The sequence below is a fragment of the Pelobates fuscus genome, chromosome 5 (genome assembly GCF_036172605.1).
Source record: "Pelobates fuscus isolate aPelFus1 chromosome 5, aPelFus1.pri, whole genome shotgun sequence".
In the NCBI taxonomy this organism is placed as follows: domain Eukaryota; kingdom Metazoa; phylum Chordata; class Amphibia; order Anura; family Pelobatidae; genus Pelobates; species Pelobates fuscus.
In genome coordinates, this window is record NC_086321.1 from 143,012,466 (window position 1) to 143,036,516 (window position 24,051).

The 24,051-nt window shown below is 40.8% G+C and overlaps 1 protein-coding gene across 3 annotated transcripts in view; it reads left to right on the forward strand.

The window, feature by feature from the left end:
* Window positions 1-23,035, forward strand: part of ULK1 (unc-51 like autophagy activating kinase 1) — a 99,133-nt gene extending 76,098 nt beyond the window's left edge. For 2 of the 3 annotated variants that reach the window (XM_063454381.1, XM_063454382.1), the window contains exons 23-28: window positions 1,622-1,809; window positions 5,358-5,536; window positions 8,971-9,089; window positions 13,434-13,591; window positions 15,272-15,407; window positions 18,837-23,035. In XM_063454381.1, coding sequence (XP_063310451.1) covers window positions 1,622-1,809; window positions 5,358-5,536; window positions 8,971-9,089; window positions 13,434-13,591; window positions 15,272-15,407; window positions 18,837-18,892 — 836 coding nt within the window. In that variant the 3' untranslated portion in view covers window positions 18,893-23,035. The remainder of the gene's footprint in view (window positions 1-1,621; window positions 1,810-5,357; window positions 5,537-8,970; window positions 9,090-13,433; window positions 13,592-15,271; window positions 15,408-18,836) is intronic. The other variant, XM_063454383.1, reaches the window with a different exon arrangement.
* Window positions 23,036-24,051: the final 1,016 nt, after the last annotated feature.

Here is a 24,051-nt window from a genome sequence, read left to right on the forward strand (position 1 = left end):
TTTATTATTTCTTTATTTCCACATTTTGATTACATAGACATATATGCAGTGGCGGACTAAGAGGGGGCGGAGGGGGCGGTTCGCCCCGGGTGCCACCTGGTAGGGGGGTGCCATTACCCTGGTCTGAGGGCTAATGGGGATGTGTGAGCTGCCCCGTGGCAGCAGGGGTATCGCACAGCTCACACGCAGAGACCAGAACTGGCCGATCGGAATGAAGAAGGGGGCGGAGCTATGGATATTTGGGGCGGGGCCTATCCGTGAGCAGGGGCGGGGCTTAACATGGTCCTTACCCGCTGCTGTTACTGCTGCACATGGAGGTGCAGCAAGACGAAATTCCTGCTCCTCCACCGAACTGGCTCCAGGGAAGGACTTCAGTGAATCCACTCCTCCAGCCCACTGTCTGTAAGTGAAGAGAGTGTGTGTGTGTAACTGTCTGCCTGTAACTGTCTGTGTGTGTGTGTGTGTGTGTGTAACTGCCTGTAACTGTGTGTGTGTGTGTAACTGTCTGCCTGTAACTGTCTTTGTGTGTGTGTGTAAAACTGTCTGCCTGTAACTGTGTGTGTGTAACTGTCTGTGTGTGTGTGTGTATGTGTGTAACTGCATGCCTGCAACTGTGTGTGACTGCCTGTGACTGTGTGTACCTGTCTGACTGTGACTGTGTGTGTGTGTGTGTGTGTGTGTGATTGTCTGTCTGTGACTGTGTGATGCTGCCTGTAACTGTGTGTGGCTGTAACTATGTGTGTGACTATCTGCATGTGACGGTGTGTGTTTGACTGTCTGCTTGTAACTGTGTGTGACTGTCTGCCTGTAACAGGGTTTTAAAAAGTTTACAAATTTGTGCAATACATTTTAAAAAATGGGGGAAAAAAAGAACACATTTAAAAAATTTAGTAGGTGTTTTTTTTTGGGGGGGGGGGGGGGGAGAGGGGGAAGGGGAGGTAGGGTGTCAAACCCAGGACCCGCCCCGGGTACCACATGCTCTAGGTACGCCCCTGCATATATGTAGTGCAAGTGATGTAGCACAGTGATGTAGCACAAAAGTGGTTGTTCAAACTGCTGCATGAGACACGGAGCTCTGTGCCCCTCCACTAATGTCTTCAGGGCTCAGTGTACAGACGAGGTATGGCACATATCTATTCGTATTTGCAGTAGTTTCTAGTGAAAGTGTTGGTTACTACACATTAATGTGTATTTGAGGATGCGCTTTGACCATTTGTACAGGTTGTAGGGTAGCGGTGTTGTTTGTGTGAAAAATAGAGGGATATGTAGAGTGTGTAATATAAATTGAGGGGAAAGTAAAAGGGGGTGGGGAAAAGACATTGGGGGCGTGTACTGCCGCCACCGTGTTGGCGATAGTGCCCAAGATCCTGAGATTTACAGGTTGCCCACGTTCTCATATTCTTCCCACATACCCAAGCCACACCTCTTTTTCACATTTCTCATGTGTTCTCTTTGTATTTGTATTCTCTCACTTCTTTTGCAGTTTCCTTACTTTTCTCTCCTAATAGCTTTGTTTTCTTATCTCTTTTATATCCTTCTCCTCGTCTAAGCATTATGTTGTGTAACCTTCCTCTTCCCTTATAATATTGTCGCAAACATCCTCTGTCTCTTCTTTCTCAAGTAGGATCTTCCAGTTCTCAAAGCTCTGCAGGGTCCTTCACTGGCAGACATCTTCTGGTTGGCACTGGTGTCGAAGCTTTTGAAACTCCATCCAGCCTACGGTGCACCTTTCCAGATTTAGGAGGAACCAATGTTGATGGAGCCATTATGTTTGAAGTTCCCGAGCTGCCTGAAGAGACTCTAATGGAGGTGAGCAAAATGTAGAGGCATCATAACAGAGTGCAATGTTTAGTGTACCAAAGCTAGATTAGTATAAAGGTTCAGTTAACCTATAATTATGTAGTAATTCTTTATTTTTTCAATATTAAAGGACCACTATAGGCACCCAGATCACTTCAGCTTAATGAAGTGGTCTGGGTGCCTGGTCCAGCTAGGGTTAACCCTTTTTTTTTAATAAACATAGCAGTTTCAGAGAAACTGCTATGTTTATAATAGGGTTAATCCAGCCTCTAGTGGCTGTCTCATTGACAGCCGCTAGAGGCTCTTGCGTGCTTCTCACTGTGAAAATCACAGTGAGAAGACGCCAGCGTCCATAGAAAAGCATTGTAAATGCTTTCCTATGAGACTGGCTGAATGTGCGCGCGGCTCCTGCCGCGCATGCGCATTCAGCCGATGACGTCGCAAGGAAGGAGGAGAGGAGGAGGAGGAAAGCTCCCCGCCCAGCGCTGGAGAAAGGTAAGATTTTAACCCCTTCCTCTCTCCAGAGGGTGGGGGCACCCTCAGGGCACTATAGTGCCAGGAAAACGAGTATGTTTTCCTGGCACTATAGTGGTCCTTTAACCCTGAAATAAAACATTCAAATGGGGGGAGAGGGGGGGCATCACTCATAACTAGAAAGAAAACATTCAAATGGTGGGGGGGTGGGGGTGGGGGGGGGAGTGGATACATTGCCAAGTATTAACCGCAAGTCTTTTACCAAACTCCAGTTATCAAGGGCTTTGTGAACATCAGAATGTAGATCCATACTCCACACTGCTAATTGTTTTAGTATTAATATAATAAAATGTTAAAATTCTGTTTAGACATCAGCCTTTAAAGGGTTACTGCAATCACCGTGACCATTTCTGCTTTCAGAAGTGCAAGGGACTAGTTACACTTTATCTGTGAGGAGTATGCAATTTTAATGAAGTAATGATCAGCACTTTTATAATTAAATTATGAAACGCCTCCCTGGCTGTCAATGAGACAGCCAGTGAGGTTTGCTTCCTGCTTCCGTTGGTTCCCCTGAGCCAGCAGAAGTGGTAGGTACACTCTCCTTGAGAATGCCTTAGAATGCCTTCCTTTTCCCCTATTGCGCTTTCGCAGACCAGGGTCTTCAGCGTCTACACACATCTCAGACCAGATGTGTGTGAACTGAAGGCACAGATAAATAAACACGTGCATATATTCATTGGCGTTATATCTACTAAATAGTGATTTATTTGTTTATATATTCAGTGTGGTGTGCTCCTTTAAATCCCAGTTAGTAGTGTAGAAGGACTTACAACTTAAAGCCCTCATAGTACATAATTATATTTAAATGTTCATGAAAAAGTAGGCAAGGCTTCATTACACAAATTAAGTGCAGAGACGCTGTTGTTTTACAAACACTCTGAATTTTGACACCCATAGTTGACCTTTGTATTTCACCAGGACTCATCTTACCCTCAAAGTCTTTTCTCTGTCACTCTTTATTATCTATTTGTTGGCCATTAAATATATCTGTCTGTTTATATATTTTTAGCCATTGATTGAGCTGTGTTGCTCAGTTTCTATTTTAAAAATGCAAGGACATCCACGAGGTTGTTGTTTATTCTGATGCAAAAGCCTGTAACTATTCTAGTTATTTGTTGAGTAGTATAAACATTTGAGGTTGTGCAATAGAAGAGAAATGAAGAGGACAAAAAGAAAGGGGGGTAGTGTAAATGATTAAAATAGAAGAATCACAATTAATTCTATAATGTGTTTTCTTCTTTTCTCGCTTATTGCGCAACCTCAAAAGTTTATATTTCTCTGGGTTTTTTTTAAGGTTAACCTACTGAAGGCTGTTGCCTTTTAGTATTTATATTAGCCTTTTTATTCCTCTTCAATCGGCGCTCATACCTAACTTTATTTGTATCATGTATTTATTGATTAAAAAAATGTAGTAAGCATGGCAGGACTAAGCTTTGATTTCTGAAGGTACTTATCAGTGCCCTTCATGTTGTCAGTATGCAGGACGCTTCCATCGCAAATGTAACAACAGAAAATAATTATTCAAAACCCGCAAAATAAAGCTTAGGTTATACTGGATCCATGTTCTTTTTAAGCATAGAGAGCACTATTAGAAGAACCACCGTAGCAGTATCCTCAATATAAAACGGAATTATTTTATACTAGAAAACATAAATTTGGTTTAGCATAGTTCCACCATTGTACCCAAACTGAAAGTTGCTGTTTTGGCAGTATGTCCAGGAGGTAGCGCACGCTCTCCTCCTACACGTTAGCAAGTAGGGAACTGTTTTCTGGCCCCTTTGGCGTGATTGCCGAAAATGAATACCTCAACCCAAAAATCACAATTCATTTATTTGTACATACCAAGTGACTAGGAGTGCAGGCCACTTGTCTGATGCATTTTGCCTGCTGGAACGAAATGCCCTACCTCAAAATGTTGTGTGCTTCTGCCAAAGAGTCCTAGTTGATTCTACTTGACTCCATTGTCATGGGTTGTTGCTTATTTGATATTCTTGTTTCATTAAAACCCTAATGTTGTGACTTGCAGAAGTGGCTCCGTACTAATGTATTGTTTTATTAAAGAGTTTTTAAGAAAGTGCCTCTACATATATTAACTCATGGGTAAACAAAGGGTTTAGATTGACCTCTTGGGATGCTTTACAATACAGATGTGTGTAAATGTCTTAACCTACTAGCCAGTCCTAAACGTTACTAAGCACCACAAATCTGTGGATACGAATACACTATTGTGTGGTTGTGTAACTACAGAGGTATATTTACATTGAGGGTTTCATAGGTGTATATGTATTTGTAGGGGACATAAATGTGTTAATGCATTGGAGTATGTTTAAGGGAATGTATTTTATGAAAGAAAGGTCAGAGTGTATGCATGGAAGTGGGGATGAGTAAAGGTTCAATAGGTGTTAACACAAATGTGTACTTGATCTCTTCCTTGCCTTGAGGCATCAGTTGATCGGAAATGTTGTAGGTAGGATTTCAGGCACTGGTATCAGCGGTATGATTGGTTCTTGTAATTTGCCTTTTTTTTTTATAATATGGGTACTAATAAAGGAGGATATTGGTGTGCCTCTTTATATGTATAAATTATTTGATCACAGGTCACCTTCCTTCGCCTAGCTACTAACATGTGAAGAAATAGGACGAGTGACATGTTCATTTTAGCTTTGTACAAGTGTCACTGCCCCTTCAAAAATTCTCTTTTTATTTTTCTATTTTAATGAGGTTGCCTCTCGATCTTATTTTTGCAAGGGCATTCATCTCTCCTGTTTAGTGGAAGCTGCACAGAGCTAGCTCAGCGTATTGTACAGCTAATCTAAAATGCCCTTGCTGGGACCCAATTTCCACTAGACAAAGGCTAGATCTAATGGAAAGTTTGAGCCCTTTATAGTTCTACAATTTTTTTGGAATGCAAGAGAAAATGTGAATTAAATAACCATTTCAGTCATGTTCCTTTTTCTATTTTTTATTATGGCACCATGTAAACTGGAATATTTTACATATAACTTTCTATTCTTTCCTTGCAGCAAGAGCACACAGACATGCTGCGGAACCTGAGATTCACTGTGGCTTTTGCCCATTCTATTATGGAGATTGCAGTTCTCAAAGGAAGCGCGATGGATGCTAGCGCTTCAGTGACATCAGACTATCAGATGCAAGAGAGTGTGGTAGCAGATCAAATTAGTCTACTGAGCCGGGAGTGGAGGTAAATTTTCTCTATTAAATGGATGGATACATTTTTACTTGTAATACAGAATAGAACTGTGACAATTTTTTTTTCTTTTTTTTTTCCCCTGTACAAACATGAAGCAAATTATCTTTTCCAGTTTATGAATATTTCCACGTTCTATAAAGCAGATGTATGAGACATGATCTTAGAGTATTTACCTCCCAAAACCTGCTATATCTCCAGTTTAGGGAATGATCCATGTCATAAAAAGCCCTGTGGATTAGTGGACTCTCAAAACCTTCTTAGGGCAGTTAGTCATATACAATACGAATTAAGTAAAAATGAACCCAGCTGGTGCGGTGGGCCTGACAGTTGACTGAGGCAGTCACTCCTCAGAAAAAGCATATAACTAAGCCAATCAAATGAAAAAAACACACTATATATTAGCTTTGAAACCCCTATTATTGATCCAGAGAAACACTCTGCTGAATATTTGGTGTGAAGCTTACTGGACCAGGAGGGCAACATCCATATTTGTATTCATTGCGGCCTGTGGATGTAGTTAAAGCAGGGGAGGCGGCCCTCTGCCCTGGTTGTGTACTAGTTTGTCTCTGTTCCATGTCCCTCCACCACCACCACCTTTGCCCTCCCAGGTGGATCTGCCTTTTTTAGCTAAAAATCTCACAATCGAGCAGTCTCCTAAGGTGCGCTGGATTAACGTATCTTAGTGGCAGCAACTTTCCCTCCGCAGGCATCGGCTGTGTAGGCCTCAGATCCAATACATAGCAATGCTTGTTATAGAATGTTTGATTTCTCTCTTTGCGATAGCTCCAGTTGTGATTAGTTTTCCAATCTGCTCATATAGTAAGCTTGCTGAAGTGAACTCTTACTAGTCAGTGGTTATCCTCGTTTGTAATTCTTGCAATCCGTCTCTCCGCAGCTACTTTGCTTACATTTGTTCTTGGCTGCTCTAGCTGAAAGCCTAAATATTACTCTATGACTTTATACTTTCTCCCATGAGACAATTTAGTCATAGCATTTATAATTCCTTTTCATCCAGCATTTACTTTGGAGAACCTTACTAGACTGTTTACATACTAAAAATGTGGCAATATTCATCTGCATGCACCGTATTTTGCTAAATGCTAACTGTGACATACTGTTCTGATGTATTCCTGCTCTTACTCAAATGTATTCTTCTTTACGCCTCCATAAAATAAATAAATAAGTTAAAATTAACCAAGCTCTGTACTTGCTGACACTTTCCAGTAAACAATGAAGATTTAGTACATATTGATGTGAACAAACCGTGCCTGAAAACCTTTAGCATGGTAGTCCTGATGAATTGATAAGGCTATCAGTTCACTGTGATACTGCACTGCATAGAAATGCAATTTGCTACATGGGCTCCTCATTTTCATGTCAAAGATTGTACGAGCAATGAAGGTTTGGGAAAAACCGCATCATTGGGAATAGCATTTCAACTTTTGCAAGTCATTTCTTTGGATTTAAATGAGTGGACATGAATTGAGCATTTCAAAAAATAAGATGGTATCCATGTTGTGGTAAAGGTATAATGTATAATAACTGTATTCTGCTTGCGAGACAGATACATGTCATATGACATTCACCATTATAACCACCTTTAGCACTGTTATGCCATTTAAACTACTTTGAGCAAATATAACTGCCCTTATCAAAGTTACTAACGACCTAATCACAGCTAAATCCAAAGGCCACTACTCCATACTAATTCTTCTTGACCTCTCAGCGGCCTTTGACACCGTTGATCATGCTCTCCTTCTTCAAACTCTTCAATCGCTTGGTCTCTGTGACTCTGTCCTCTCATGGTTTTCCTCTTATCTCTCCCAACGCTCATTCAGTGTCTCCTTTTCTAATGATACCTCCTCCCCTTGCCCTGTCTCGGTTGGAGTTCCCCAAGGCTCCGTCCTTGGTCCCCTTCTATTTTCTCTTTATACTGCCTCTCTTGGCAAACTTATTACCTCTTTTGGATTTCACTACCACCTGTACGCTGATGACACCCAGCTATATCTCTCCTCCCCGGACCTCTCCCCTGCCGTCCTGCAATGTGTCACTGCTTGCCTTTCTTCCATCTCTGACTGGATGTCATCCCGCTTTCTGAAACTCAATCTCTCAAAAACTGAGCTCCTTGTCTTTCCTCCTCCTAATACTGATCCTCCTCTTTCGCTCTCCCTCCAAGTTTGTGGTACCAACATCAGTCCATCCTTGCAAGCGCGCTGTCTTGGCGTCATACTTGACTCTGGTCTCACCTTTGAGCCTCACATCCAGCATGTTGCCAAATCCTGTAGATTCCATCTTAAAAACATAGCCCGCATCCGCCCCTTTCTTGCACCAGATACTACCAAGGAGCTTGTCCATGCTCTAGTAATTTCCCGCATGGATTATTGTAAGCCTCTCCTGATTGGTCTTCCCAAAAGCCGTACTGCACCCCTACAGTCCGTAATGAACGCTGCTGCTAGACTGATTTTCCTCTCTAGTCGTTTCTCTCACACCTCACCCCTCTGCCAGTCCTTACATTGGCTTCCTGTATGCTATAGGAGTCAATTCAAGGTACTAACTCACACCTATAAAGCACTGAACAACTCTAGCCCCTCTTATATCTCCTCACAGATCCATAGGTATGTCCCTTCTCGGTCTCTCCGTTCTGCCCATGACCACCTCCTGTCCGTTGTCCGCACTCGTACGGCCAACTCGCGCTTGCAGGACTTCTCACGGGCGGCTCCCTTCCTATGGAATAGCCTGCCTACCGCCATCAGACTCTCCCCTAGTCTTGCATCTTTTAAGAAGTGCCTTAAAACCCATCTCTTTAGGAAAGCTTATGGCCTCCAAGACTAACCCTTACCTCACATACCTGTCTCTTGCCCTCTCCTAAAGGGCAGCCCACCTTATTTGATTGTAAATTCCTGTCCTAATGTGTTTTACACCCACCTCCTATAGAATGTAAGCTCGTTTGAGCAGGGTCTTCTTCAACCTATTGTTCCTGTAAGTTTATTTGTAATTGTCCTATTTATAGTTAAATCCCCCTCTCATAATATTGTAAAGCGCTACGGAATCTGTTGGCGCTATATAAATGGCAATAATAATAATAATAATAATAATATCACCAATGGCCAAGCATGTCACCTCAGATGTCACTGAGCTTCACATCCCACAATGCTCAAAACTGGCTTAGCACCAATGGACATTCATTTCAGAAACATCTGGTTTGCTATGTGTGATTGAAATGTTTCCTTTAACTTAATGCTGCAATAATGGGCGCCAATCATCCAGTTTAGAGTATATTTTTCCCAAGCTTTCATGAGGTGACAGCGTGTCCCTTTATGAGCAAACTTTTACCTTTGGCAGTGAATTGACTGCTGGGCAGCTTTTGCTAGATTACAGTTGCTATGTGTGCATCTTCATGCAAAATATTTCTTTTTTCCTTCCAGTTATGCAGAACAGCTGGTTTTATATCTCAGAACAACCGAGCTCCTTTCCAACGGAATACAGTCTGCGATGGAACATATCAGCACTGGCAAACTGTGCCTCAGCTCCACTGTTAAACAAGGTAGGAGAATGACGTAGCCAAGCTGTCAATGGCAATTCTTTTATTTGCTTACACAAAGCAATAGGGGACAGAATAGAGTTTTAAATACCGCGTGTAGGGTTTGCAATGTAGAATTTGTAATAATTCATTTCATCATGTAAGATTAATCAACTACAATAAGAATATAAACTAAATATTTGGTCCATTGGTAGGTGTGAAACTGCAAATACGTTAATGGATTAGTACTTTGTGAGCATTCGCTAAATCAGCCATTTCAACAGTAAAATGGTTAGTAAGTTGTTTTCATGACAGCAGACAAGCAAATGGAACTAAAAATGAAATATCCTTTTTGGTCCTAATTATATATGACTTTGATTAAGCTCTTTGGGCACTTTTCAGTTGTAATATACCCTATTGAGCACCATGGATAAGGTCCCCTCTCAATTTGTAGTAAAACTTGTATTAAAGTTTTACTTACCTGCCGCTGTTCTTCCATGTCTCCTCCTGGGGCCTTGCATGGTCCAGTCAAAGGCTTCTCATAGAGAAAGTTATGATTGGATCATTTCGCTGGTTCGGAGCGCATGCATTTGCTCTGGGCCAGTGAGGGGAGGGTTTTGGAGGGGGAGAGAGAGGGGGTTGCGCACTATCCCAAATCCCTACGCATATTTAAACAACTGGAGGTTTTTTAGTATCACTCCTATGGCCATTCAACTTATTTGCCACGTCAAGGCCGTCCTACACTAATACAGTAATTCATCTGGCTGATTTCAGCTTAAAGGGAAAATCTCTAATGAGACAGAAAGGGTTATTTATCTAGACATCTACACACTTATTAACCCTTAACAGGGAATATGTGGGGTGGGTGGAAGCATTTTTACTGTATGGCTGTGAAATACAAAAGCAAATACAAGCATACAAAATTAAGCTCTGCCCTCAGACTCCCACTACTCCTGGGCGGTAATAATGACTATAGTACACATCAGCCACAATACATACAATTAGAAACCAAAGAACCATCTTTTCTATCTCTTTATGCAACACTGTTATCTTCCTATCTCTACCTGCCTAGCTAAAAACTGACACTATGCAGCTACATAGGTCTGAGAGATTGGATAAGGCTAAAACACATGGTACAGGGGGAAAGGCGGTGGCCCTACGACAGGCAGCCACCGCAAGTATATATATGTGCCAACTGTCGCAAATTACGCTCGAGATCTGTAGGCCTTAGCTGTCAACAAAAATAAAGAGTTTTTATATATATATAAAAAAAAAACTCTCAATAGGGTGTGGGACCTTTGGGCACAATCCGACACGCAGGGGACTCTGGCCACCAAGACTCACAGGAAGATTGATACGATCCTGGACCTAGCAAACCAAGAGACCACATACCTCTTCTTAATTTCTACTTTCTCCGATATTCTGTCCTTCTTACTGTCCTTTCTTCTCGCAAGTACTCTAGACTTGCACCCCGGCAGGAGGAGGGGACTAGCAGGAATCCAGCCAATATATACAAATGGATACAGCTAACTGTCATAAGCTAGTAAAAGCTCCATACAATGGCTGGTGTAATCGTTATGTAACGAAGGAATGTACCGTAATCACAGGTAACTGTGTAAACACCTGTCTTCAAGCCTACGGTTGTTAAATGTAACTAGTTAACGCAGCCAGCTCCTCGAATCACTGCCACTGTAAATAGTTCATGTAGATTAGAAAACCCAGAAAAACCCTGATGACATTGCAAACAATTGTCGCTCATTGTATGTATGATTACTACTGTACTAACGACACAGTTTGTCTTTCTGTAACTCACATGATAACGCGAATTTGTCACGGCCTTTACCTAAGCTTGTCTTGTCACTCTATTGCATGTCTATCAGTGCAAAAATAAAGAATAAAAAAAAAAAAAAGAAGAAACCAAAGAAAAAAAGTTACCTGCACACTATCCAAACCCCATAGCTCATCTAAAGTAGGAAGTATTGTGGGCTGGCCAGAGGGTGACCAAGGGAAGGGAAGGGAACAGAACAGTGTATTGACATATAAGATATTACGGGGAGGGCGAGGATATATGTCTTTAGGATGGGTGGGAGAAATGATCAGTTGAGTGTTGAATCTGATTACGTCCATCGCCAGCAGTCCTTGCTGATGATGGACGTAATTAGTCAGTCCGGAACAGAGCTCTTGGCTAACTATGCATGCAGGGATTGTAATTACACCCTAGCATAAATACACAGATTTATATTGCTTGCTTCTTGATCATTTCTAAATCCAGACGTGGTCATGGAGGTTGTAGTAATGTTGGCCTGTGATTCAAAAAAACAGTGTTTGACCAGGCCAGCTTTAAGTGAGTATTGCTGGCAACAGTATTACGTGTGAACCTAAATCAGATACTTAGTGTAGGTCTGTGCCCATTTCTGATTTTCAAATGTATTTAATTCACACATGCATCAGTTGTAATATATAATGTATAAAAAAATCGATCCTGTGAAACATTTTGATTAATGTCATATGGTTTCCTCTGTGCCATTTATTGTGAGTAGTTGTGTGTAGCCTATGGTGTGCCTTATCCAACTGAAATGGCGTTGGGACCTAAAACTGTCTTGATCCAAAAATGAGAACCGCTGCTTTCAGTTACCGTATTTTTCGCTCCATAAGACGCACCTCACCATAAGACGCACCTAGTTTTTAGAGGAAGAAACCCAGAAAAAAAATATTCTGAACAAACTGTCCCATAGTGTTTCTTACTATGGGACAGTTTGTACAGAATATTTTTTTTCTCCCCTGTCCCATAGTGTCCCCCCTCCCATAGTCTTCTCCTCTCTCCCATTGTCTTCACTCACCCCCTCCCCATAGACTTCATCCACCCCCTCCCCATAGACTTCATCTCCCCCCCCTCCCCATAGACTTCATCTCCCCCCCCCTCCCCATAGACTTCATCCACCCCCTCCCCATACCCATAGACTTCATCTCCCCCCTCCCCATAGTCTTCATCTCCCCCCTCCCCATAGTCTTCATCTCCCCCCCTCCCCATAGTCTTCATCTCCCCCCCTCCCCATAGTCTTCATCTCCCCCCCCTCCCCATAGACTTCATCTCCCCCCCTCCCCATAGACTTCATCTCCCCCCCTCCCCATAGACTTCATCTCCCCCCCTCCCCATAGACTTCATCTCCCCCCCCTCCCCATAGACTTCATCTCCCCCCCCTCCCCATAGACTTCATCTCCCCCCCCTCCCCATAGACTTCATCTCCCCCCCTCCCCATAGACTTCATCTCCCCCCCTCCCCATAGACTTCATCTCCCCCCCTCCCCATAGACTTCATCTCCCCCCCCCTCCCCATAGACTTCATCTCCCCCCCCCTCCCCATAGACTTCATCTCCCCCCCCCCCCTCCCCATAGACTTCATCTCCCCCCCCCCTCCCCATAGACTTCATCCCCCCCTCCCCATAGACTTCATCCCCCCCTCCCCATAGACTTCATCCCCCCCTCCCCATAGACTTCATCCCCCCCTCCCCATAGACTTCATCCCCCCCCTCCCCATAGACTTCATCCCCCCCCTCCCCATAGACTTCATCCCCCCCCCTCCCCATAGACTTCATCCCCCCCCTCCCCATAGACTTCATTCATCCCCCCCCTCCCCATAGACTTCATCCCCCTCCCCATAGACTTCTCCCCCATACTGTCCCCCTCCCCTTGTCCCATAATTACTTACCTGTCTTGCAGCGTTGGCCGGCAGCACAGGGCGCACCGCGGTAGTGGAACTTGAATTTCATGTTCCAGTTTCCGGCGGGACTGAAAGGAAGTGCGCACTCAGCTTGTGCACACTTCCTTTCAGTCCCGCCGGAAACCGGAACATGAAATTCAAGTTCCACTACCGCGGTGCGCCCTGTGCTGCCGGCCAACGCTGCAAGACAGGTAAGTAAAGCTTCATATTCGCTCCATAAGACGCACAGACATTTCCCCTCACTTTTGATACGGTATATAACTGGATTAAGACATGCTTGCTTAGAGTTTGCTCCATGTTTGACCATGGCTAGGGATGTGAATGCATCCACACAGCTCCCATTAATGTAAACATGTAGCTGTGCTGTAGAAATTGCAGAATGCAACTTATACTTTTAGTTAAAAGTAATAAACATTTACAAATACATTGTAATGTAGCCATTTGCAGTGAATTGAACCAGCAAAATTTATGGGTGAAATTGTTGTTCTTTTAATTTTTTTTCTTTTGTACTCTTGTGTTTGATTGCAGAGAAAACACGTGTATATCAGAAAACAATAGCTCTCAATGTTTTATTTTCTGTTACTTCTATCACTCCACGCTAGAGATATATAATGCTGGTGCTGAAATTGTATTATTCTTGTTTGCAGTGGTGAAGAAGCTAAACGAACTGTACAAATCCAGCATTTCTTCGTGTCATTGCCTGAATGTACGGCTGCAGAGATTCTTCACAGACAAGCAAAAGTTGATGGATAGGATCAACAGCATCACAGCTGAGAAACTCATCTTTAGTTACGCCATCCAGATGGTGAGAAGCAGAGAATATACTGAGAGCACAACAATAACTTGGATTATTGTTACTATCCCTATGCTTAAACATCTCCTTAGAAAATTACTTCTATAATATCAGGACATCCTTATTTTAGCTATCTATCCGTAGAAAAAAGGGGAGTGGGCTACATGTTATCTCAGGAGATTACATCTACAGGAGTATTGACTAAAGCGGGGGTAGGCAGCCTTCGGCATTCCAGATGTTGTGGACTACATCTCCCATAATACTTTTTTAGCGATAACTATGCTTAGGAATGGGGGGAGTTGTAGTCCACAACATCTGGTTGCCTACCACTACACTTAAGTGAGAATTGAAATTGAATTTCAAATATAAGGTCAAAATAGCTGAACTGGAAACCATTTCTATGCTGTCAGTTTGACTACTCTGGCCTTAAATTTGAAATTCACTTTGAATTCTCACTTTAGTAAAAAACCATACTAGTGTTCCACCATTCACATTAGAGTTCCACTCTCTCACTCAGAATTAGTTCCTCTGGATACTTCCATTATTGCCAAAGTTTCATAAACTAAAGCGATAGTATCTAATTATAGTGACTTTTTAACTACCAATGACATGGTTAGTTTACAGCAATATCAATTAAAAGCCCAGGCACACAGCCAATCGCATCATGCTGAATTTATTGAATTGTGAAACGGACAACATTTCGGCTTCACGAGGAAGCCTTGCCAAGTCTTGACAAAGCCCTGAAAAAGGCTTCAATGTGAAGCCAGAACCTTGTCTGTCTCAGGATTCAATAATGGCTGCATGATGCTATCGATTGTGTGCCCGGACTTTGTATGATATGGAATTTTCTGATGTATTTGCCATCCCTGTTGGTGAGTGCACCGATTTGAGCTAATATGAGTGATCAAGTGCTGTCTCCTTCTTGATTGTGGTTAGTTTACAAGTTTGCAAAATGTAGGCCAATATTGCTGCAGAATTTCTATTTCTGCAGTTTTTTGTTTTTTTTAATTCTTTATTTTTGAATGACATTGTTTATGAACAAAGGTTTGCAACTGGGCTTGTGCTCAAGCCTAGATATTTGAAAAACATAAACTGGAGGTATAGGCGCTCACTATATAGTAGAACAGGCTGTGGTATACAATGCAAGGATTCCCAAAAACCTTGTGTGGTGAGATAGACAAAAACAAGATATAGCGTATACTGCGCCTAAATATTATACATACATAAACCTTGGAGGAAGCGCAGTGAACCTCAAAAAAAGAAAAAAAGAAAAAAACAGATGATAGTGCAATACAGTATAATACAATTGAGAGATCAAATGGAAAGTAACTGTAGGAAAACCACTCACATACGCTAGAGCTATTAGAGCTCTGCTGTATAACGCGTGGACGGTATAATCCCCGTCTAAGGATGTATGGTGGTAATGGTGTTGCTAGTCTTCCAATTGTTGGTGATATATGCAGGAGACATAAAACAAAAACAGGAACTCCAATGGTGCAGTAAGTACTGATATATGTAATAAGTAAAAAGTGAAAATGTACTTACATTTTCTAGAGCAGAATCTGCTCTAGTATAACAGCATATTCTTCTGCGTTATATTAAAACAATAAAATGTCTTGGAAAACATCCTCATGTTAATGCTTTCATATTTGACAAAGACAAAGATTGAATAAACTGCCCATGTTCCCTTAGGTACAATCAGCAGCCCTGGATGAAATGTTTCACCATCGAGAGGACTGTGTACATAGGTACCATCGAGCCTTGCTGCTAATGGACGGGCTGCTGAACTTTATGACAGAAGAGGCCGATATAGACAACATAACTAAATGTAAGATCTGTGTCTATTAATCCATCACTTGGCATTATCTGGCCATTAAGAGAAACTTTTTTCTCAAAATATGTTTTGTTGAAAAAAAAAACCTTTTCTTTCTTCTAAAAGTGTTGCAGGTTTATGTTTTAGCATGTAAAGGCACAGTCCAAGCACCATAACCACTACAGTTTACTGTCACCATTAACGTTAGTGGTGATTTCTCCTATTCAGTAGTGCTGCTCAGAGTCTCTCATTGTTTGATGTCACTACATGATTCATGGTTGAGATAGTGATTGTTTCTCAAGCAGGGGCAGTGGGCTTACGGTGTCAAGGAGTCACATGTTTTTGTTAAAGCGCTTGAAAACTAGACTTTGCCCAAAAACCTACTTGCACCAAAACCACTAATGGGCTTTTAGTGTCTTTTTGTTATATTGCCTGCATCATTCTGCTCAGTCTTTAAAAGTCTGGCACACATTTTGCTTTCCAGTAAGCCAATACACCTTAAGATTAGGAAAGCATTCCCTGGCCTCCAGTGTGTTGTGTTTTTAAATGATTCATGTGGAAATAGTCTCTAAATAGTTACTGATGAAAACAAGCAGGAATCCATTCTTTAGATACCAGGATGATGTGATTTTTGCCTAAATAGGTTACAGTTTTTAATTGACAAGTTGCGATCTTGCATTATCATTCATCTAGTGGCACAATGTGGATTCCTATTTTGAAGTTTGAATTCTCATAGAGTATGTGATATGGGAGAGTCATAAAAAAGGCAACACTTTAAGCCACATTTACTTGCTCATTTTCAGAAACATACTTTTTCTGTTCAGTACATTCACCGTCTATTATTGCATACCTCCACCATAGTTTTTGGGCTTCAGACTGCAACTGTGCTCATTTTATGAAGGCTAGCATAGATTTATGGGATTTTGGGTCCTACAACAGCGGGGGGGGGGGGGGGGGAGGAAACATAAAACAAAGTGGCACTGCTATCTATGTACTTAACTGATATTCATACTGATCGCAGATGTAAGAAACAACACCAGATTGTCATTTTAATATATTTTGTACATTTATCCCCTTCCCTTCAAACATGTACACCCTTGTTAATGTTTGTTTTAAACATTTTCACTTTGCAAAAAAACATGTTTTCCTTTTTTACCAGCAAAGCTCCACTCTGCACCACTTTAAATTGCACAGTCCAACATCCTACAGCACCTTTTACGTCAAACTTCACTGCTCAATCCTGGCAGTCAGGGAGAGGGAGGAAGGGGGGGGATATCTGAGCTTGCTATTATTTGCAGTCTGTATTTGTACTTGCCATGTTTATATCCATTCCTTCTACATGTTTTATGAATCTATATTCCTTCTATTCTTTAAAACGTATTGCCCCCAGTACTTCTAAAAACAATACGTGAATAATTAACATTCTGCAAGTTATCACAATTTAGATTTGTGTTAGTGTTGCTGAACAACCATGTATACCAGTGTTAATTTTGGCAGCAAATTTCAATTTAGTTTTAATCATAGTCTTTTGACTAAAATGCCATTTTAGTATTAGTCGTATTTTAGTCATCTGAATTGTTTTTGTTTTAGCCAACCAAATCTCAAAAAGTTTAGTCTAGGGATGCATCGAAATGAAAATTCTGGGCCGAAACCGATAATTCAGGATGTTCTTGGCCAGAAACCGAAAATGACTTTTTTTCCCCAAATGATTTTAAAATAGTTTTTCAATAATTTTATTAATATTAGGCTTTTTAATGAATTTAATTAATCTAATATGAAAAACTACAAGCCAATAAAAAAAAAATATCCACACTTTTATTGAAAGTAACACAGCAAAATTGGACAGAAAATAACTTTAAAAAAAACAATATAAATAAAAATCTGTTTGTTATATAGGCCTGAAGAATAATATATTGTTGATATTAATTTAATATCAATATACATTCATTATTCAGTTCTATGTAATAGAATCAGATTTAACAGATTTTGTTTTTAATATTTTCTTTTTTTTTTTTTTTTTACCAATTATTCAAATAAAGTATAGTCCTAGAAAACTATTTATTATATCCATTAAAGTCTATATGAAGTTGGAAATATAATCAGAGCATTGGTGAAGCTTACTAATCAAATGTAATCTAGCCCTTTGTTAAGTAATGAACTCAAACAGCAGCTCTAAGCTAGCATTATGCAAGTACAAAAATCCTGCCCACCAACATAGGTCTTTCTGCCACATACCTCCTGTCAGTCATCCCTTGCCCAGCAACAAAGGCATCCCTGCCACATACCTCCTGTTAGCCACCACCTGCCCAGCCACATAGGTCTCTCTGCCACATACCCCATCAGCCATCCTCTGCCTTCCAACATTCACCCCAGGTAGTAATTCCTCCCAGACACCACCCTGCCTAGTGCCCACAAATATATCTATCCTTTGCCCACCAATATACCTACTACAAAACCTGGCCTCCACACCCCACACCCCCTCCCCCCCCCCACTCTGCTTGTCATTCAGGCCGTAACATTCCATCGCGAACAGAAAACTTTGGAAAACTGTAACTACATCCAGTAAAGTTTCTCAAAGAACTCTGCCCCAGGAATAACTTTAGAGCAGAATTCCCAACGTTCTTTTTAGCTGGAGTGATCCTGCTTTTGGCTGCTATTGCTCTTTATCCATTGCAAGCCATCCAGCCAGCCACCCAGCGCCTGCAAGCAATTGCAGTCAAATTAACGCAATACTCTGCAAGCTCACGGTTAATAAGCCTCCGCAAAGGTTGATCAATTGTTCTAAATGCGTGTCTGTGTTGTGTGAGTACTTTGTAAGGGAAGCGATTGCATCAGCAATGATATTACTTAAAAATATTGACCTATTACCTGTGGCTGGGATTGCAGAGATTTAAATCCCCTTAATTGTCAGTAGAGGTTTGCAGTATAATGCCGGACATTTCGCTGCCCCCTATTGCTGGTTATTGAATGGTGAAACACACTCTGTCTGCTAAATACAAAATAAAAAGCTTTTGTTTTTATTGTGGAGACCAGATCTAACAAAACAATACTCTGCTGGTTTTGAGTTTATATGCAATCCTTTTGTGCTTGTGTTGCAGGGCCCTTTTGTCATGAAGGGGTTAAAAAATAGAAAATATAGGTTTTCAGGCTATGGCCAGCAAACAGTTGTCAAAATTTGACCCTTTTTCGGCCGAAGTGAGAGAGGCCCATTTTCGGCTGAAAATATTGGCAGCCGAAATTTCGGTGCATCCCTAGTTTAGTCGCTAAAATTGTTAGTCGACAAAATTAACACTGATGTATACCTGAAATTTCTGTAGCTGTGCTAACCATGTTTCAAATAAATGTTGTGCAGTTATTATTATTTTAATTTATTTATGCTAACACAAAGAGCTTGCTAATGAACGGGTTAATAACATGACTATTTGTTTGTTTCTTTACTTGCAGGTAAATTCTGCATTGAACGGAGACTGTATGCACTACAGAGTAGCATTTGCGCATAACACGAGCAACCCTAGTCGTTCAGGTGTTCAACGCTCATTTTCTGAGCATGAAATAAAAAGCACCAGAGGAACGATGCAGTGTTACACTCGTCTGCATCCGATTATCCCGTTTCTCATCATGAATCAGATAGCTGTGGAAAACGGTGTCAGCAGATCATCTTCTATTCTTCCTTTCTACTGAGTTTGCAGCTGAGATCACCAAAAAGGGTCAAATATATATATAAAGATACTAAAGTTGAAGTTAAAGTTTGTTCATGTGCTATCCATGTTAACATTTCAAGTTATTCAGTTCCTCCAGTCTGCTTGAGATAACTGTCTGATGAAGGAAGTGTTGCAGATAGCCAACTGGCATCATCTTGGTGACAAATGGGATATATAGGAGTGGATACTGGTTTAGACAGAGCATGGGAAAAGACTATCATGGTTATGATGAAAACGCTCTTGGAATCAGGAAACAAAACACAGAAAAGCAGCTGGTTTGCGATGTGCTTTGTTATAACTCTGTTTCTTACAAATGTTCCCCCAGTTGACAAATTACTGCCCAAAGTGGCTGTATTACCTAGAACAGTGTGCACGTGTGTGTAAGATGCCCTCTTCTTACTAGACACAGACTGTCTGCATATATGACTTTTAAAGCTTCTCTTTGCACATGATTTAACAGGTTAATTTCCACTGGCATTGATGGCATTCAAGTTCTCCTGTTCATACAAGAAACACTGTTACATTTTTTTCAATGAGCGTGATCCTCGCGTTTGGAGGAAGAAGAAATTCTATTATTGATACTCTGTGAAAAGAAGATTTGATTAACAGAATGAGTTAGCTGATCCACTATCCACGTTCAGCAGATTACACTTGGCAACGTCCCAGCCACTGCCGCTGACTCGCGCATAGGGGGATTTGCTGAGCATTCTTTCTGATGAAACATTTTCTCTCCAGTTTTTAAGTCGGCAAATATGAGAAATACTCTCAGATTCTGACTTCATTAAAGCAGTCAATTTCTTTCATTGTACCAGTAAGCCATGTCAGAGTTCACCTTTGAAATATATGTCCCACAGTTACACCTGCTTGTTAATATTAGCCTCATGTGGCACCAAAGGCTTACATGTGCAATGTTGACTGGTATAATTTTGCCATGCCGCATGTTCATTTTGAAGTGAAAAAAAAAACGAAACCCAAACCTTATTTAACTTTCTACGCTGCACTTTATTTGCTTCAAGGATTACGAGAGCATTCAAAGGAAATGCTCTAAGACTGATGCAGCATAACAAAGACACAGTGGAATGACATTAGGTTATCACTCCCCTGAGTGTGATATTTATTCAGTTTTATGTGCGCCGTTTTGGCTGAATATTTTGAGCTGTGTCAGTTTGATAGGTTATCAGTCATGGATATTTTCCTTAATATTGTTTGTTTTTATACTGCACTACAAATGTATATAAGTCATTGTACATAGATATTATATATGTATATAATGTATACTTCCAGAAATGTATATTGCTGTGTAGCAAGAAGAAAAGAAAAAAACCACCCACTCATTTCCTGTTCTTTACTGCCTTGTCTTCCCCGCTTTAAGCAGGTTTATTGTGATATATGTGGGTGCTTTTATCATTCCCACGCATGGTTGTGCGCCAGCAGTTTCAACTACATAAATGTGAAAGATACAGCATGGGGATTTACCGTCATATGGCACTGCTGGATGGTGACGTTCTGTGTCTTTGAGCAGCAGCATTGGAATTGGTCCAGCAAGCATCTAGACATTCTTCCAGTTTTTCTCCTCAATCAATTGGTACCTAGCCTAGGAAGTATATCAGTGCTTGGTCATTTGAAATGGGCCAATATGACAGATGCATTTGAGGGATAGTTCATTGTGCAAAATTGCTTGTGGCACTAAAGACATTACCACTGGCGTATGTGTCACTGCCTTCCCTCGCTCATTAATTTCAACCTGATGCTTTGCCTCTCCAGGGATGTATGAGAAACTGCCGGAGGGATTGCAGCTTGCAGCCACTTGACTATAGCCCGTTTTAAAGAGACACTGGCTGAAGGGCTAAAACTGAAACACTGGTAAAGGCATAAACTGTAATCGGCTGCTATGAATAGGACTTTGGCTCAGTTTCTGAAGTATTAATCAATAATCAAGGTTTACAGGTCTCTTACAGCAGCTAGTCATGTTCAGACGGCGTGTAATTAAAACCCACCTTAGTATATTTGCACATTAATTGTTTGAGCCATGCAGCTCCATTGGTTAAATCTCAGCTATGTATATTACAAATGTCCTTCTCAATTATTTCATCGTTATACATGCTTGTGAGATATTTCCATGGTGTTAGTTTTGCCAAACGTGAAGGCGTACTGAGTGAGAACATGGGGCCAACCTGCTGGGAATTCGATTTTTCCAGCACACAAATCACATCTTACTATAACATCCAAAGTCATCAACCTTCTGAACACGTATGGCTGTTTCAATATTTGCATTTCGTTTATCAATACTTGAAATGTTATTTACTGATCCTTTTTAAGTAAACCTTTAAAGGGAATGTATCATTAAAGCCCCAGTTTCTTCAACATAGGAATTGTGCGACCACCAATAAGGTATGCAAGCAAGACATTTGAATTTGAACCCAGTTATTCCCTGTCGGTAACTGTGACCGCACAATTTTCTATCGAAAAAGAAAATCTATAATTTTATAGTGTCTTTACATGGTGTGGTTGGGTAACTTCAGAGAAGGAAGCATCTTTTCTGTTGTCTGAAGGGGACGCAAGAGCTCTCAGGACGAACGTCTCTGAAAGCGCCTGCCAAATTTTAAGCCATGGGATAGGTACAAGTGCTAGTTCTTCCTTTACAAAAAGATATAGTACAGGAATTGTCAATGAGTCAGACAAGACGGATAGGTTTATAATCCTATATTTTTTATCGATGCCACTCCAATATATAATCTGTGTGCGTGTTTATGTATTTGTGTTTATATGAGTAAAACCAAGCTCCGTTCTCATCACAATTTCTTTGTGTGTATTATAGCATATCCCTGGAAAAATATCACTAAGGAGCACCAGCGAATAAATTATATTTTTAGTGATACTTTCCCTTTAATGCTTTTATTGTCGCAGGGAGACCTAAAGATACAAAGGTTTTCCAGGGACAATGCTATTGTGCAGCTTCAAGAATGAAATGGTCTTTGGCCGACAAATGGGCTTAGTAAATATGGTTGGTTTGTTTGTTCTTTTGCTAGTAGTGTGTGTGCATTTTATCACTTTTATCTTTATTTTATATGTCAACATTTCTGCAGAGGTATGGTATTTATTATGTGATAGCCAAAAAATAAAAAAATTATAATCACACACACAAAAAAAAAACATTATGGAAAAAAAAGTGTCCTTTAAAAAGCCTTTGCTACAAAAGCTTGGCGGAGCAATTGCAGTCAAATTAACGCAATACTCTGCAAGCTCACGGTTAATAAGCCTCCGCAAAGGTTGATCAATTGTTCTAAATGCGTGTCTGTGTTGTGTGAGTACTTTGTAAGGGAAGCGATTGCATCAGCAACGATATTACTTAAAAATATTGACCTATTACCTGTGGCTGGGATTGCAGAGATTTAAATCCCCTTAATTGTCAGTAGAGGTTTGCAGTATAATGCCGGACATTTCGCTGCCCCCTATTGCTGGTTATTGAATGGTGAAACACACTCTGTCTGCTAAATACAAAATAAAAAGCTTTTGTTTTTATTGTGGAGACCAGATCTAACAAAACAATACTCTGCTGGTTTTGAGTTTATATGCAATCCTTTTGTGCTTGTGTTGCAGGGCCCTTTTGTCATGAAGGGGTTAAAAAATAGAAAATATAGGTTTTCAGGCTATGGCCAGCAAACAGTTGTCAAAATGTTGCTTTCCCTCCTCCTTCCCACAACCCCCCCTGTTGAAAGAATTTGAAGTGATTTATTTAGAATGTCTGCTTTTAAAATAAAAAAAAAATAAACCAAAAGGATCCATGAGGATTGTGTTTGAGAGATTATAGGAATGCTTATGTTTTTATTTTTTTCTTCCAGTTGATTGTTTATATCATTGTTGTTTGCGTGTTGCATTGATTTTGTTTCTTCTGTTTGTATATCTTAAATAAGAAAATAAAAATGCATTAAAATCATGAAATATAGTGTGTTCTGTTCACACAAGGCTATTATTATTTATTTATTTTTATTTTTTTTGGGGGGGGGGGGGGGGTTTGTTCCGGTTTGCACATATCGCTTCCATGTTCAACAACGTGTTAATACATAGTATAGTATCACAGTAATACACATCAATACATAATTTTTCACATTTTCAGTAACAATAGTGTCAGGGCCTAAATTATAATACTAACCAGCACACCTAGTTGTGAATGCATTTGCTACTACCTAACTCCGGGGCGCAGGGCTACCCGTGTCTTGGGCATTAGAGCGCAACTTCTTCCTATGACGCTGTTCATACCTGGTCTCTAAGCGTGGTGTGCTACTCAACCCTTGTCTAAAAACGCTAATAAAGTCTGCGCTGTGTGGAGTCTCAACCATGGTGTAGTGCGCATCCTGTGTGACATTGTGACCGTGACAAGATAAAGGAAACATAACTAAAATTCTAAACTATTAAAATAACCAAAAATTGGCCAAAGTTATAACTTCACGTTCAGTCTCTTACCCGTGCCCCAGCTGTCTGGTCCTGTGGTGTAGCATCAGCTAGTAGTGCATGCATCTCTATCAAGTGGAGTGTGGGCCTTTAGTCCATATCAGTGTGCCTGAGCCCCAAAAGGACCTAGCGTCCCTTTCATGAAGTTTGTCCATGGTTGCCATATGGCTGTGTATCTGTGATATTTTTTTAGGGACCCCCATCTGAGGTCATCCATCGCATGGAAGTATTCGATTTTCATGTACCAATCTTTCCTAGAGGGTAGAGTCGTCGACTTCCAATGGCTCACTATGATTGAATTGGCTGCAGTCAGCATGAAGTATATGAGGGAATGCTTGAGTCGTCTTTGTGGCAGTGGGAAATGGTAAAGGAGAAGTGCCTCAGGGTTATGGGGTATATTCACTCTCGTTACCAGATTTACAGTGTTCCATACTTCTTTCCAGAAGTTCAATATTGATCTGCATGTCCACCATATGTGTTGGAAGGCCCCTTTTTCCGTTCCACAT